Raw genomic sequence first — 15700 nt, 5'->3', positions numbered from 1 at the left:
ATGAAATTATTTATAGTAATTGCTTATGTTTGAAAAATCTCTACTCCACATATTATTTTCTTTCTTAACATTGTTTGTTTAAGCTTTCTCTTTTTTGGTAGTATCTTGCTTTAGGTTTCTGTTTTTATAGTCTTTTCAAAAAGTCAGCTTTTAGTTTTTCTGAGTTTCTCTCTGAGTCTTTTTTTTTTTTTTTCCAGTTTTCTGGTTCCTTGAATTCTTATCTTTAGTTATGGTCTTCCTGCTTTCTTGAGTTTTCTCTGTAATTTATAGCTTCTTTAGTTGAATACATTGAGAGTTATTTTTTTTTAAAGATTTTATTTATTTATTTGACAGAGTGGGAGAGGGAATACAATTGGAGGGGGAGTGGGAGAGGAGAAGCAGGCTTCCCGCTGAACAGGGAGCCCGATGCGGGGCTTGATCCCAGGACCCTGGGATCATGACCTGAGCTGAAGGCAGACGCCTAACGACTGAGCCACCCAGGCACCCCTTGAGTTATTTTTTAATAAATGCATTGAAGGCTGCTACGTCCTGCTTTAGCCATATTTCCAAGTCTTGACATATAGAAGTTTCATAGCTCAGATCTGAGTAGTTTTTAGTTTGCAAATTTAGGAGTTTTCTTTTACCATTTTCCCTCTTTTTTTTGGCCTTCTATCATGTTGGTAGAATTTTCTTTATTCTCTTTTTTCTGGTTTGGAAGCTATATGCTATGTTTCTTTTTTTTTTGAAATTATTATTTTTTTAAGATTTTATTTCAGAGAGAGAACAAGAGAGAGAGCACAAGCAGGGGGAGTGGCAGGCAGAGGGAGAGGGAGAAGCAGGCTTCCCGCGGAGCAGGGAGCCTGATGTGGGGCTCGATCCCAGGATCCTGGGATCATGATCTGAGCCGAAGGCAGACACTTAACCGACTGAGCCACGCAGGCGCCCCTATGTTTCTTTTCTTTTAGTGTTACCTATCAAACTTTAGCTTAGCTAGAATGTGGCTTAGCTAGAATTCTAAAATTATCTGAAAGTCTGGAGTTGTTCAGTATTTCGAGTCCCCTCCTGAGCAAGACAAGGACCTTATTACACTTTACCCACTGAATAAGCACACCCCTTCCCTGGTTTTTTTTTTCCTTTGTGTCTAGAATGTTAGTTTTTCTTTTGTTAAAAAAATACAGTTTACTCATTACTACTTTTTTGTACTCAATGATTACATTTATCAACAAAATTTTCCAAATTCTGTGATTACTGTTTCTTGAATCTCATGCCTTCCTTCTAGGTTCACTATTCTTGCTGATGTGCTTCTTTAGGTACTTTGAGTAAAAGTCTGTGGGTGGTAGTTTCTCTTAGTTTTTATTTCATCTTGCTCTTAAATTTTGTTTAATTTACCTTCATTTACCATAGGGAATATATTACATCATTATCTCCGGTACTCCTTTTTTAGATGACTTTATTGAGATATAATTCATACACCATACCAATTTACACATTCATTTAATTTTTAAAAGGATTTTATTTTATTTTATTTTATTTTTTATTTTTTTTTTTTAAAGATTTTATTTATTTATTTGACAGAGAGAGAGATAGCGAGAGCAGGAACACAAGCAGGGGGAGTGGGAGAGGGAGAAGCAGGCTTCCCGCCGAGCAGGGAGCCCGATGTGGGACTCGATCCCAGGACTCTGGGATCATGACCTGAGCCGAAGGCAGACGCTTAACGACTGAGCCACCCAGGCGCCCTGAAAGGATTTTATTTTATTTTATTTTTTATTTCTCTATTTTTTAAGATTTTATTTATTTATTTGACAGAGAGAGACATAGCGAGGGAGGGAACACAAGCAGGGGGAGTAGGAGAGGGAGAAGCAGGCTTCCCCGCGGAGCAGGGAGCCCGATGTGGGGCTCGATCCCAGGGCCCTGGGATCACGATCTGAGCCGAAGGCAGACGCTTAACAACTGAGCCACCCAGGCGCCCCTAAAAGGATTTTATTTTTAAGCAAACTCTACACTCAACATGAGGCTCAAACTTACAACCCAGAAATCAAGAGTTGCATCCTTTAGTGACCAAGCCAGCCAGGCGCCCCCTCAGTTTACACATTTAAATTGTACAACTTGATGGCTTTCAGTATATTCACAGAGTTATACAACCATCACCAAAATAAATTTTTAAACATTTTCATCACTTCAGAAAGAAATCTCATACCCCTTAGCCATTCTCCCCCAGTCTCTTCTCTCTCTGTCCCCTGGCCCTAGGCAACCACTAATCTGCTTACTGTCTACAGATTTGACTGTTCTGGACATTTCATATAAATGGAATCATGCAATAATATGTAGTCCTTTAAGAATGAAACAAGACGAAACCAGAGAGGGAGACAAAGCATAAGACAAACCTCTTAATCTTAGGAAACAAACTGAGGGTTGCTGGAGGGGAGGGGTAACTGGGTGATGGACATTGGGGAGGGTATGTGCTGTAATGAGCACTGGGTATTACATAAGACTGATGAATCATAGACCTGTACCCCTGAAACAAATAATACATTATATGTTAATTAACTGAATTTAAATTTTTAAAAAAAGAATGAATGGCTTTTTTTTTTTTTTTAAGATTTTATTTATTTGACAGAGACACAGTGAGAGAGGGAACACAAGCAGGGGGAGTAGGAGAGGGAGAAGCAGGCTTTCCGCTGAGCAGGGAGCCCGATGCAGGGCTCGATTCCAGGACCCTGGGGTCATGACCTGAGCCGAAGGCAGACGCTTAACGACTGAGCCACCCAGGCGCCCCGGAATGGCTTCTTTCAATTAGCGTAGTGTTTTTGAGGTCCATCCATGTTGTAGCATGTATCACTACTTCATTTCTTTTCATTGCCAAATAATATTCCCTTTTATATATATATACTTTTTATTTATCCATTCATCAGTGTAGAGATTTTTTTTTTAAGTAAGCTCTGAGCCTGGGGTGGGGCTTGAACTCACGACCCTGAGATTAAGAGTTGCATGCTCTACTGACTGAGCCAGCCAGGCGCCCCCAGTGTAGACATTTCTGAGTTGTTTCCACTTTTGACTATTATGAATAATGCTACTCTGAACATTTGTGTACAAGTTTTGTGTGGACATATGTTTTCAATTCTCTTGAGTATATGTAACTAGGAATGGGATTACTGGATTATATGGTAACTCTAGCTTTTTTTTTTTTTAAGATTGTTTGGCACTTGTGGCTCCCTTAAATTTCCATGTGAATTTTAGAATCAGTTTGTCAATTTCTGCAAAGAAGCTAGAGCTGGGATTTTGATAGGGATTGTGTTAAAATTGTAAATTAATCTGGGAGTAATGCTAACTTAGTATTAAGTTTTCCAATCCATGAACAACAGACGTCTTTACATTTATTTAGATCTTCTTTGATTTCTTCCAATGAGGTTTTCTAGTTTTTAGCACTTCTTTTTTACATCATTCCCAAGTGTTTTATTGTTTTGATGCTAATGTAATTGGAATTTTAAAAAATTTTATTTTCACTTTGTTCATTGCTATTGGTATAGGAATGGAATTGATTTTTATATATTGATCTTGCTGAACTCATTTATTAATTCTAATAGTTTTTTAGTGGACTCTTTAGAATTTTCTATATAAAAGATTGTATCATATCATCTGCAAATAGGATAGTTTTACTTCTCCCTTTCCAATCTGCATGCCTGACATTCATTGTTGATAAGTCTCCTGAGAGTCTATACTGCCATTCTTTTATAGATAGTCTGTTTTTTCTCTGATTTCATCTCTGACCTTGGTCTCTTATCATTCTCACCTTTTCCTTATTGTGCTGCAACCACACTAGCATTCTTGCAGTTTCCCCAAGGACATACCAAACACACAGTGGCCCTGTGGCTTTTGCACTTGCTGTTCCTTGGTTCCTATCTGAAACCACCTGCCTGACTCACTTCACTCAGCTCTCTGTTCAAAGTTACCTCATCAGAGAGGTCTTTCCTGACAACCTATGTCACATTCCCTTCTGACCCCCTTGCTCATACTCTGTCCCCTTAATCTGCTTTTGTTTTTTTCACCACTTAAATGACATATAATTTCTGCTTATTTTATCATCTGCATCCCTCCCCCCACTGTATTATAAACTCCCTGTGAACAAGGACTTTGTTTTGTACTTCTGTGTCGCCTGCTAACTCTCTAAGATCATTATCTGACATTGTACACTCAAGAAGTATCTATGAAAGAAATACATAATTTTATATAAATTGATCATATATATTTAAAAAAATACAGTATTCTATTTTTTACTTTTTGTTTTGGCTTCCTCTCTCCCTTCCATTCACTACACCTTCAGATATCCAATCTTAACCTGGTACAAATCCATTTATCCATCTTTCTCCACTCATATAATCATACAGGAATATATATGCACTGAACATTTGTGGGATAATTTATTTTACAGAAAATTGAGTCATGTATTCAAACTATGTGCCGTTTACTCTTTTAACCTACGTATATGGTAGAAATCCTCCAGTTCAACTGCCATAGATCTGTGTTTGTATTTTAAATTATGTTATATTTTTATACTTTTGTGCTCATAGTAAATGCAAGTTTAACATGAAATTTTAAATAACCAATGGTGTATATATAGTAGTAAATGAAAATCCTCCCAAGTCTGCCTGATTCCACACACCTTCAAATAGACAAGTACTTTGACAGTTTGATATGTCTGATTTTAGATCTTTATCAGTGTATTTGTAAGTGAGCAGACAGGCACAGGGGGTTTTAAGTTGTTTATTTTTTTATTTTTTTAAAGATTTAATTTATTTATTTGACAGAGAGAGACACAGCGAGAGAGGGAACACAAGCAGGGGGAGCGGGAGAGGGAGAAGCAGGCTTCCTGCTGAGCAGGGAGCCCGATGCGGGGCTCGATCCCAGGACCCTGGGATCATGACCTGAGCTGAAGGCAGACGCTTAACGACTGAGCCACCCAGGCACCCTAAGTTGTTTATTTTCTTATATCAGTATTACATAATACATTCTTGACTTTTTCACTCAACAGTTTAACAGTAGTTCAACTCTGCCTTTTATTGGTAATTTCTTTGTGCTTTGTACACACACAATTTTATTTAAATAGATTTATATACATTTCAGGGAGTGGGATTTTTATTTGTTTTGCTTGCATCCTCTTTCCTCCCATCTTCCACTCACATCTCCAAGTATACTTTCAATCAGAGGACTCCCATCTTCTAGAAAACCTTTAACCTAATCTTTCAACTTTGCTTCTTTATCAATTCTTCTATTTTTGTATTCTTGTTTTTATTTAATAATTTTTTTCTTTTGTACTGTCTATTATGATTTCCTTTAGCTATGAGAGGATCCTAAACTTTTAAAATTTAGATTGCTCTATTTTTAATGCCATCTGCAGTAAGTTTCTCACCTTGACATTAGTTATATTGGCTGTCATTCATGGTTGTGATTTCTTCATGTATTGTGGAATTTTGATTTGCAGACTCTTCTTCACTAAGGTAATTTATGTGCCTATTTTCTTGTCACTGCTTTCCCCCCTTCCTGTCTAGTAGTTTTGTGGTTGCCTTTCATCTGGCCCCTGAACAGTCTCAGCAAAGAGCCAATCTTGAGTTGGCAGCTTGGGGCCCCTGTTCCACTGTAATAGAGGAGATAGTGGATCTAGTCACTAAGTCAGCAGGCAGCTTGGTCCAAGCCCAGGCTTTGAGGCATTATCTGGCTCCCATCATTTCTAACGTACGCCTCAGCTCCTGGCCATGGTTAATGGCGGGTCTTTTTCAGCCTCCTTTTCAGGGTAGGAAAACTCTATCTCAGCCATTGGTTTCATACAGTGAAGCTGACTCTTCCCATTTCCTGCTCCTCTGGAGCACTTTGGGTGGGCCCCTTTTATGTTATAGGAAGCAAAGTCCTGGGTACCGACTGGCTACTTACCATCTGCTTACTGGTGGATCTGCAACTTTGGCCTGACTTACAGCATTTTCTCTTTTACTTTTTTATGGTTCATAGAAATGTTTATTTTGTATATGCTTTGGGATATCTTTTTAATTTTCTATATTTATGTGATGATGTTTTGGACAAAGGTGGGGAGTTTTGTGAATTTTCAAGACCAAGTTGACCAGAAGTCTACGATACTCTTAAAAACAAATCAGTTTTCATTCCTCTGCTTAAAATCCTAAAATCTTCCAATTAAAAATAATAATAATAACATTTCAAACTTCTTAACATTCCCTTCCATGATCTGGCCCCCACTTAACCTCTCCAAATTCATTTCAGGCACTTTCCTTTTTGCTGTAGCCCTATGGTCCACCTTTCAGTTCTTTGAAAGTGCCTCACTTTCACACATGCTTTTCCCTGGTGCTTCTAACGTTGGCATCTTCTCAATTTTTCTTTCTCATTTAAATGCTGCCTCCTCAGAGAGATCTTCCCTAACTACCGTAATGACAATAGCCTCTCCCCAGTACTCTGTCATAATACTTGTTTATTTCCTTAATAGCACTTGTTAAAATATATTTGTGTATTTCCTTGTTTATGGTCTCACAAAACTGAAAGCTCCATGAGCTTTTTTATTTTGCATTTGCATTATATGTGACCAGTATATAGCACCATGCAGAATAAATATTGAGTGACTATTATTCATCCATGCACTCATCATATTTATCAAGTGTCTACTATATGCCGGAACTGTTCTCACTGTAGAGGATATAATGGTGAGCAACACAAACAAGGTCCCTGTTCTATGGAAATTATGTTCTAGTTGGGAAAAGAAAAGTATAAACAGATATAAAAGTAAACAGTCAGTGGTAGGGTGATGTGTTTAGGTGATGGAAGACACTTTCTGGGGAAGTAACAAGAAGGAATTTATCTTATGACAAGAGGAAGAGCTTTTCAGTTAGGGAAGAGCTAGAACAAGGTTCCTAAGTCAAGAGTGAGCTTCAATATTTATGGAGTAAAAGACCACTGAGGCTCCAGTGGAGGGAATAGTGGGAAAGAACATTACAGGATAATGTTAGAGACTTGGCCCAGGCCAGCAAACACAGGCTAGGAGTTTGAAAATATATGGTACCTTAAAAGAGATACAACTCTTAGTACAGAAGATGCTGGTGAGGTGCAGGTGGGCGTGGATATAGAGGATTATATATATCTGTGACCTAGTAGGTGTGTTCAACACCTCTGTTTAAGTTGTAGCAAAGGGTTACCTTCCAGAAGTCATAAATCACTGCTTAGATTTTTGTTTCATTTTCACCAAGGGTGCTACTTTTCAATTCATGGTTCTTATTCATGCCTTTAGTTATCCCTTTAGCAACCTGTATAAGCCAGACATCCTATGTAATGCATGCTTGCTTGCTCATTTATGCACATGAAATACACTGGGAATAGAAAGGAAGCCCTCAGTTAGTGATTTTTTGCTGAATGTCTACATTCGTGCAGGCTTTTAGAAGTTCATGTTTCCCAGTTTAGTCAGTGCAGTGACCTGAAAGCAAAACTAGGTTGATTACCCAATCTTTCATATCCACTTTTTCATTTCCCTCTGTTTTAGAAAGCAAGTGCCTAGGGAAGGCAATGTCCTCAAGGGTGCCTACTTCCACATTTTTAAGAGCAAACTTTTTTTTTTAATATCCTTGCAGCAATCCTCTGATTAGTTGTCTAGCAGTAAGATGAGTTTTCATTTGTCAGTTATAACCTTTTGTGATCCTATTAGTAAAACTAATAATTGCTTCTATATTGTCTTCTTTTTTAAAAAAGTTCTTTGAAGTTAATTGAAGAGACTCCCTTTTCCCCCCGTCCTTCACTAAACATGTACAGATGACAAGGAGCTATTTTAAGTTTCTCTACAGTAGACTTGATACTTCCAGTTCTTTTGCTGACCGTACAAGCAGAAGACTTAGAGACAGTTCCTCTTCTTTCCTAATAATGCCAACTTGCTTAAGCCACTGCCAGAATATTTACAAGTAGTTACCCACTTACAAATGGTTGTTTCAAAAATTCTTATTCAATCTGAGCTTTGGAATTTGAAATGCATTTCCCCTCTGAAAAAATTTGCAAGTGGTATTATAAATGGGTAAGTTTCTAGGCTACCCTTTAAAGACCTATTTTTTCCTATAAATGTAGCTGAAATACTACCCATTTATGTTGAAAAATATTAGGAAAATCACCTTTCAGATGCACATTAGTTCCACTACGGATGCTTAAATAGGATTTGGAGGGAACAGTTTGGATCCCTAAACACCTTTGCAGTGAGAGGATAGTGGAGTCACAAAGATGTCCCCATGAAGGCTATGGAGAGAAAGCCACTGAGAACGCCTCTGAAGGAAGCCCATCTGCAATCTCCTACCTGGCAGGGACTAGCCATCTGCATGTGATACATTCTTCAGTCAGATGTTTGTATATCAGGACTACCTATATGCTCTTACCAGTTATAAGAAGTGAAAAATTCATTTAAAATAATCTTGAGTGAGGGACTGAAAGTTTATATATTTTGAAAATTTCTAAGCAGATATTAATGTTGGAAAATGCTTTTTTGATGCATTTATAGGCAATATATTCACATATTTAGTGATCATTTTTAATTGTGTGTTTGTTTTCCCCCCTCTTTAGTGCTTTTTAAAATCTTTGTGTGCTTGGTTTTATTCCTAAAATTATTGATGTTCCTTAGTTTTCAATGAAAGGAATTTAATTCACTTAACTTAAAAAAAAAAAAAAGGATACTATAATGTTAATAGTTAAAACAGAGTTAACTCTAGAATTGTTCTATTTTCACAGTTTTTTTACCAGACATAATTTCTTTTTATTTCAAGAGATTTTTATTATGTTGGAGCTAACTTTTGACCATTTGTTAATTTATATTCTTATGAGTATACTATAATTCTGGACAAAGGGGTATTTTAGAAAGTTACATATAGAATATAAAACAGCGTATGCTTTGAATTCTAGGAAATGTGGGTTCTAATTCTATTCTAGATCAGTTCTCAGTTCTCACAGCTTTTGTTTTCTTATCTATTAAAGGAGGCTGATGAAACCTGCTTGCTTCACAGGGTTGTTAATGGTTATTACACAAGATTGATTGGCAATGGATGCCACCCCATATTACCATAGGAGTGGGCTGTCGGGATTAAGTAGAGACAGATGTCATGCCATTGTGTTTCTCATCTCTGTACTCCTGTTTTCTTTTCATAGTCAAGTTTCTCAAAGAAACTGCATTCACCAGCGTCACTTTTAATCTCTCATTTTTGTCAAAAAATCGGTAGTATTTAGTATTTATATTGTTATGACTATATAAATGTTCTTCATTATGAGTCAGGTAATCATTACTATGAGTATATTTTTCTTGAACAGCTTCTCATCCTTTGGAATGATAATTGCTTTATTTTTCTGTTTGTTTAGTTTGCTGTTGTGTCTATCACTAATTCTTTCCCAAACTCTTCAATAGAACTGTAAAATTACTCTCAATATGGTAAACACTTAAGGTTATCCATCAAATCCATTTTAAAACCTTTTCCTTTTTCTTGGAGATATTCCCCTGGGAGCCTTTTGTCTTCCTGTTCTAATCTGGACTGGTTGCTGTCTAGGCCTCTGCAAAGCTTTTGTCCCATCTGTTCTTTTCCTCATCATCCTAGGAATTTCCTGTACTTCTGTTTTGAATCATGTTTCCTGGTTCCTGTGTTTTCTTCTTTCTTGATTTATTCCCTTGTTTTGGTATAGCACATCCTCTACCACCAACCTCCTATTCCCACTCACCCCAGCCATCCAGCGCAGATCCTCTTCTATGGAGACTTTCTTATAACACCTGTGAAGTTTCTCCTCTTCTTTCAATTCCCCTGTTGGATTGACCTCACCCTTCTTTGTGCCTCCACAGCACACTCTTGTCATAGCCTTGTTTCGTCGTACATATTGAGCACCTGCTCTACGTGTCAGGCACTGTGTTCGACACTAGGGAGTCCAAGGTTAAGAGAATGAGGTTCTTGTTCCCAAGAAGTGCTAACAGATAAGAACACCATGGTTCTCACTGGAGACAGTACTGCCCCCTAGTGGCACTTTTGAAAAAGTGAGGGAAATTTTTGGTTACCACAGGAATGGAGAGGGTACAGCTGACATTTTGTAGTCAGGAGCCAGGAATACTAAACGTCTTATATGTCCAACACAACTTTAGAATATTCCACCAGAAATTCATGTGTAAAAATCTGTTTATAATTATCCAAACCTGGGACCTAACTCCATTTTACACATAAACTACTCTTCGCACTTTTACATAGTCATTGCTTGTGCAACAGATAACAGCTATTGTTGTCCATAAATATGGGTTTATAGACAGTTTTTTTTTCCCAAATAGCATGTGTTTATACAAAAATTAAGAATCCCGTGGATGATAGATTATTTTGTAAATCATGCAGTAATAATGAAGAATATAAATTAGCATACCCTATAAATGAAAGTAAGATAACTTTCTAGAGTAGATGTTAAAAAAGATTCTGTTCATTATTGTGTGGATGTGTGTATAAATTGAGGTATAACATACAGTGCATAGCTTGATGAATTCATATACAGGCATACTCATAAACACATGTAACTGCCACCTTGATCTAGATATGCTGAGTGTCTGCATGGTTGGGAAACATAGGACAAACTTATTGGTAAACAGTATGTTATATTTTCAAATAATGTGCCCATTATGTTTTCATGTATACAATAAGTACAACTGAAAGTATCCAAAAAGTCTAGAAACAAGGAAAATAGTGTATTTATTATATATTAACAATTGGATCTATTGCCTTAAATTTATAAATATTTTACCTGAAAAGGTAATTTTGAGTTTAAAGAAAAAGATATTGAGTATATTATCTGAAAATGTAACTAACACATATTTATCCTGCTTCCTGACTTTAGGGACAGTCTGTACTGTGTAATATTTCCAGTACCCAAAGCAGTTTCCTTACCTTCATTTCTGGTTAGTACTCCCTGGCCATCAGAGGTAACCACATTCTGACTTACATCATCATATTTCTTCAAATATTCCTTCTCTGTCAACATGTGCAGGAAAGGGAAATAAAACTTTTAAAAAGAAACAAACTAAACAAAGGAATCTTTGCAACCAGTGCTACATTTTATCAGTCTATGAAATGTTTTAGGTTCAGTTACAACTTTCATACTCCTTTTTTTCAAAGGACAGTGAATTACTTAGCATTTCAAACAGCATTTTTAACTGAAAATGATTTTGGTACAGTATGTGGTTATTACAAAAGCAAAAAAGCTGATGGAAAATACGTTATAGAAGATTTGAGAGTCCTTTTAAATAGGATTAGAACTAAATGTTACTAAGTTAATGGAAACAAAATGTAGGAATCTCATTTTTTTTTAATTAATAGAAATGATTTTTTCCTTCATTATTCTTTTTTTAGAGAGCATGTACGTGGGGGTGCAAGCAGGGGCGGGGGGCAGAGGGAGAGGGAGAGAGAGAAAATCTTAAGCGGGCTCCACGCTGGATTGGGGCTCAATCTCACAACCCTGAGATCATGACCTGAGCTGAAATCAAGAGTCACATGCTTAACTGAGCCACCCAGGCGCCCAAGAAATGATTTTAAAATACTTCCTATTATTGCCACACTAAATTCTAAAAATTATATTTCTGTATAGTGATAAATTATGTGACTATTAAAATTTTAATATTAAAAAATCTGTTTAAAATTCTGATTATATTTTTAGATGCCTTATGTTTATTCTTATTCAGAATCTATCCCCAGAGATCTATCCACAATCCAGAATTGATCCACAGAGATCAACCACATATCTTTATAGTTTCTCATATTCTTGTTTTGGTCCAGTCTATCCTGTGTTCCTCATCGCCTTTTGATAGTATGATCACTGAAGTCTTTTTAAGTAAATGTATATACTAAATGTAGTCTGAATTATGGTGCAATTACAGAGTAGGATTTAATCTTACACCTTCCCATATTACAAGGTAGGGAATGATTTTGACATGACATTTTTAATAAGGCCATTTCATTTGTAGAAATATTGCACCTTCTAATTTTCACCATTTCAACAGCCTATACTTTGTCTCAGTAGGTTATCCATACTCCATTATTTCCTCCTTATCATATTCAAATAGTATAGTCTGTTATTTCTCATAAAACACTAATTTTTCTATTTCTGTATATCTGATCTTTTGTTTTCTATGTAGAATGACTTCTGATATAAATTTTCTTAAATCCAAACTTAGTATAATAGGTACAGTTATTTGAGTACTTCATTATGTCTTCTGATATGGTTGGATATGAACATATTAAACGTATTAAGTAATATTTTATTATGATAAATGTCTATTTTTCCTTTGTATTTTTATTTATATGTACAAAAATATCATCTATGAATTTTTTTGGAATAGTAAGGGGAACTTTACGAAATATGTTCTAAAGAGGGAAGTTGGGTCTGATGGGGTTGAGAAACTGTTCTAAACAAATCAGTGCAGTGAAGTCTACCAGGTATTCTACTAGAACTGTCAGGACACAGTGGCAGTCTGTAGCCCAGGAATGCTCAGTTCAGGCAGAGGGTAGAATTCGTGGCAGGGGATCATGGAAACGTGAGGCTGCACAGGAAAAGTTTGGTTTGTTTCTGTGTGTTTCTGTGTGTCTCTCTCTTCTAACCTGAAAGTTCCTTGAGGGCAGAGACCATTTTTCCTTACTCTTAGTCCCTAGTGCTGGGCCTAGTCTACGGAAAGTACATAGTAAATGTTGGAAGAATGGGCAACTCCCACACAGGTGTGTAAGTTTGAGAGAGAGAGCTGAAGGGTGGGCTTGGCCAGAAGCCAGACTGCTGCAAGGGTACCAAGACATGGATCATGTATTTGCATACTCAGAAGGAAATTTAATAATTGCCTAAGTACTTTGGGGAAATCTCCCTAAATCTTAAAAGAATTGAAATTAGCATATTAATCTAAGGCAAGGGTCCTTAGAATAAAGGGGGATTATGAATTTGGATAGAAAAAAATTACATTATTTTTACTAGCCTCAGACTGAAGTTTAACATTTCCTTCAATGTTGAATGTAGGTCCCAGTGGTAGTATTAGCAGTACCTGTAATGTTTTTTGCTACTAAAAGCCATAGATATTTTCAATTTCAGTTGTTGCAGGTACCTCACAATATTGTTTATGCTCATTATTTTCATATTGTATTATTAGACCTGCCGCTTGATCTTGTTATTTAAACCATTAATAAAGAAGCACATGTATTACCTATCATAACTTTGTAATAATTGTATTTTTAAATTTTATTTTAAAACATTCTGAAATTCTAGAGTAAGCAAAAACAGTGTTATAATGATAGAAATCAGATGAGTGGTTGCTTCTTGTAGAGAAGGTTGATTGGGAAAGGGATACAAAAGAACTTTCTAGGGTGATGGAAGTGTCCTATGCATGGTATGCATGTATCACAGGTGACTGAATGTTAAAATTGAGATCTGCATTTCTCTGTATGTAAATTATACCTCAATTAAAAAACGAATACATTTAAAACTATTCTTAGAAGGTGTCTGTAGGCTTCATCAAATTGCCAAAGAAGTCTCTGGTAGGAAAGATGGTTAAGAGGCCTTTTTCTGAGGTCATCCTGTTGCCTTTGCCTTTCTCTTTCTTTGAGTACCCTGTTTCTCCCAGTTACTTTTGCTATTCATTTCCCCTTTTTTCTAAATGTGTTCTCACTTTTTTGACCTAAGGAAAGTCAGAAAAGAAAAATAGCTATGAAAGAAATTTTTTGCTTGGTTGTTTGCCCCTTTCTTGAAGCCAGTAAGGCTGTAGCTCTCCTAACATGGTTATGTATTTGCTTAGACTTGACGTAATTTCTAGTGACAACTACTCTTCTAAAAACTAGCTTGTAGGTGATTTCAAAATGGAATGATTTTTCTTATCCAGCTTTGCTTGGAGTTTTAGTAGGATTTTTATCCCTTTGTATCATTTAATATGCAGTTCTGTTGTAAAGTAGCCGTGAACATTTATAACAAAGATTGGAGGAAATAAAATGTATTAGGAATCAGAAAAGCATCAAAGAAGGAAGGAAAGAAGAATTAATATTACAGTCTAATCCAGATTTTTCCCCCCAGAAATCCCATCTAGGTATCCTCAATGCAGTGTGATATTATATATTCCAAATTCAAATATGTTTTACTTATATAAAACTCAAAATAATACACATATCAAATATTAGCCTATATCTATTTTAAAATGTGGTGACAGGGCTTGAAGATTTAAAAAAAATTTTTAAGATTTTATTTATTTATTTGAGAGAGGTCAGGGGAGAGCATAGAAGGAGAAGTGGACTCCCTGCTGAGCAGAGAGCCCGATGTGGGGCTCGATCCCAGGACCCTGGAATCATGAGCTTAACCGACTGAGCCACCAAGATTTTCCTTTTTTTTTTTTTTTTTTAAAGATTATTTATTTATTTATTTGAGAGAGAGAGAGAGAGACAGCGAAAGCAGGGGGAGTGGGAGAGGGAGAAGCAGGCTTCCCGCTGAGCAGGGAGCCCGATGCGGGGCTCGATCCCAGGACCCTGGGATCGTGACCCGAGCCGAAGGCAGACGCTTAACGACTGAGCGACCCACGCGCCCCAGGCTTGAAGATGTTAAACACAGTGTAGATATGTATAGAACAAACATTGGACTCTTAGTGGCACCCAGTGCTATGACTACTCCTAGTATAACTCTTGTTGCCTATCATCTTATAACTGTTAGTTTTTCTCTACTGTTCTAACATTTCCACGGTCTTTTTATTTATCTAAATAAATTTAATAGGACACTTATTTTAATAGATTACAAAGTATTCTAAGAAAGATTGAGCTAAGGTGGATAGTACTAACAGATTTTTGTCCAAATAGTATCTGTGTCTTTTATGACTTGGTATTAGATAAAAAACCTAAAATACTATTTGGCGGTTTCTTTGCAGCCTCTCGTGTGGAAAATTTGAAATGCAGAGGAGAAACAATAGCTAAGGAGATCAGTGAAGCCATGAAGGTAAAAGCTACATGCTAAAAAGTTATAAAATGAACAATATGTAGCTAGGTATTTGCTTTCAACATCCATATGTATTTTAGTCTATTGTAACAGGAATTCTCAGTATCTTTTAAGTAGATCTTTAATGAATTTATTAAAGTGACAGTAACATTGGGAATAACCAACATTTAGTAGGCACCAGTATGTGCCAGTATTATATCTGGCTTCTTTGAAGATTGATTATATTTTTGAATTCTTTTTTTTTTTTTTTTAAAGATTTTATTTATTTATTTGAGAGAGAGAGAATGAGAGACAGAGAGCATGAGAGGGAAGAGGGCACAGGGAGAAGCAGACCCCCTGCTGAGCAGGGAGCCCGATGTGGGACTCGATCCCGGGACTCCAGGATCATGACCTGAGCCGAAGGCAGTTGCTTAACCAACTGAGCCACCCAGGCGCCCTATTTTTGAATTCTGAGAGTTAGCAGTCTATCAAACAATTTTGGATAATAATACCACTTAACATTTAGTGAGCATTTATGGGTCAGGCACCATCTAACTGCTTTACATATATTATCTTATTTAATCCTTGCAATAATCCTATGAGGTAGATACTGCTAATTTCCCTATTTTATATTTGAGAAACTGAGGCACAGAGAGAGGCTATAGATTGCCCAAATAAATAAATGAGTCAGGACTTAAACCCTGGATATTTGGCTCTAGAGCCTATATATATATTCTTTTTTTTTTTTAAAGATTTT

The 15700-nt window shown here is 36.5% G+C and overlaps 1 protein-coding gene across 1 annotated transcript in view; it reads left to right on the top strand.

Annotated features, from left to right (window-relative positions):
* NSL1 (NSL1 component of MIS12 kinetochore complex) overlaps positions 1-15700 on the top strand; it is a 34384-nt gene that overhangs the window by 16255 nt on the left and 2429 nt on the right. Inside the window, exon 5 of the mRNA XM_032393158.1 lies at positions 14897-14964. Coding sequence (XP_032249049.1) covers positions 14897-14964 — 68 coding nt within the window. The remainder of the gene's footprint in view (positions 1-14896; positions 14965-15700) is intronic.

The sequence above is a fragment of the Phoca vitulina genome, unplaced genomic scaffold, assembly GCF_004348235.1.
Source record: "Phoca vitulina isolate PV1807 unplaced genomic scaffold, GSC_HSeal_1.0 scaffold71, whole genome shotgun sequence".
In the NCBI taxonomy this organism is placed as follows: domain Eukaryota; kingdom Metazoa; phylum Chordata; class Mammalia; order Carnivora; family Phocidae; genus Phoca; species Phoca vitulina.
The sequence above is the reverse complement of the archived record's forward strand: the minus strand, read 5'-3'. Positions and strand labels throughout refer to the sequence as shown.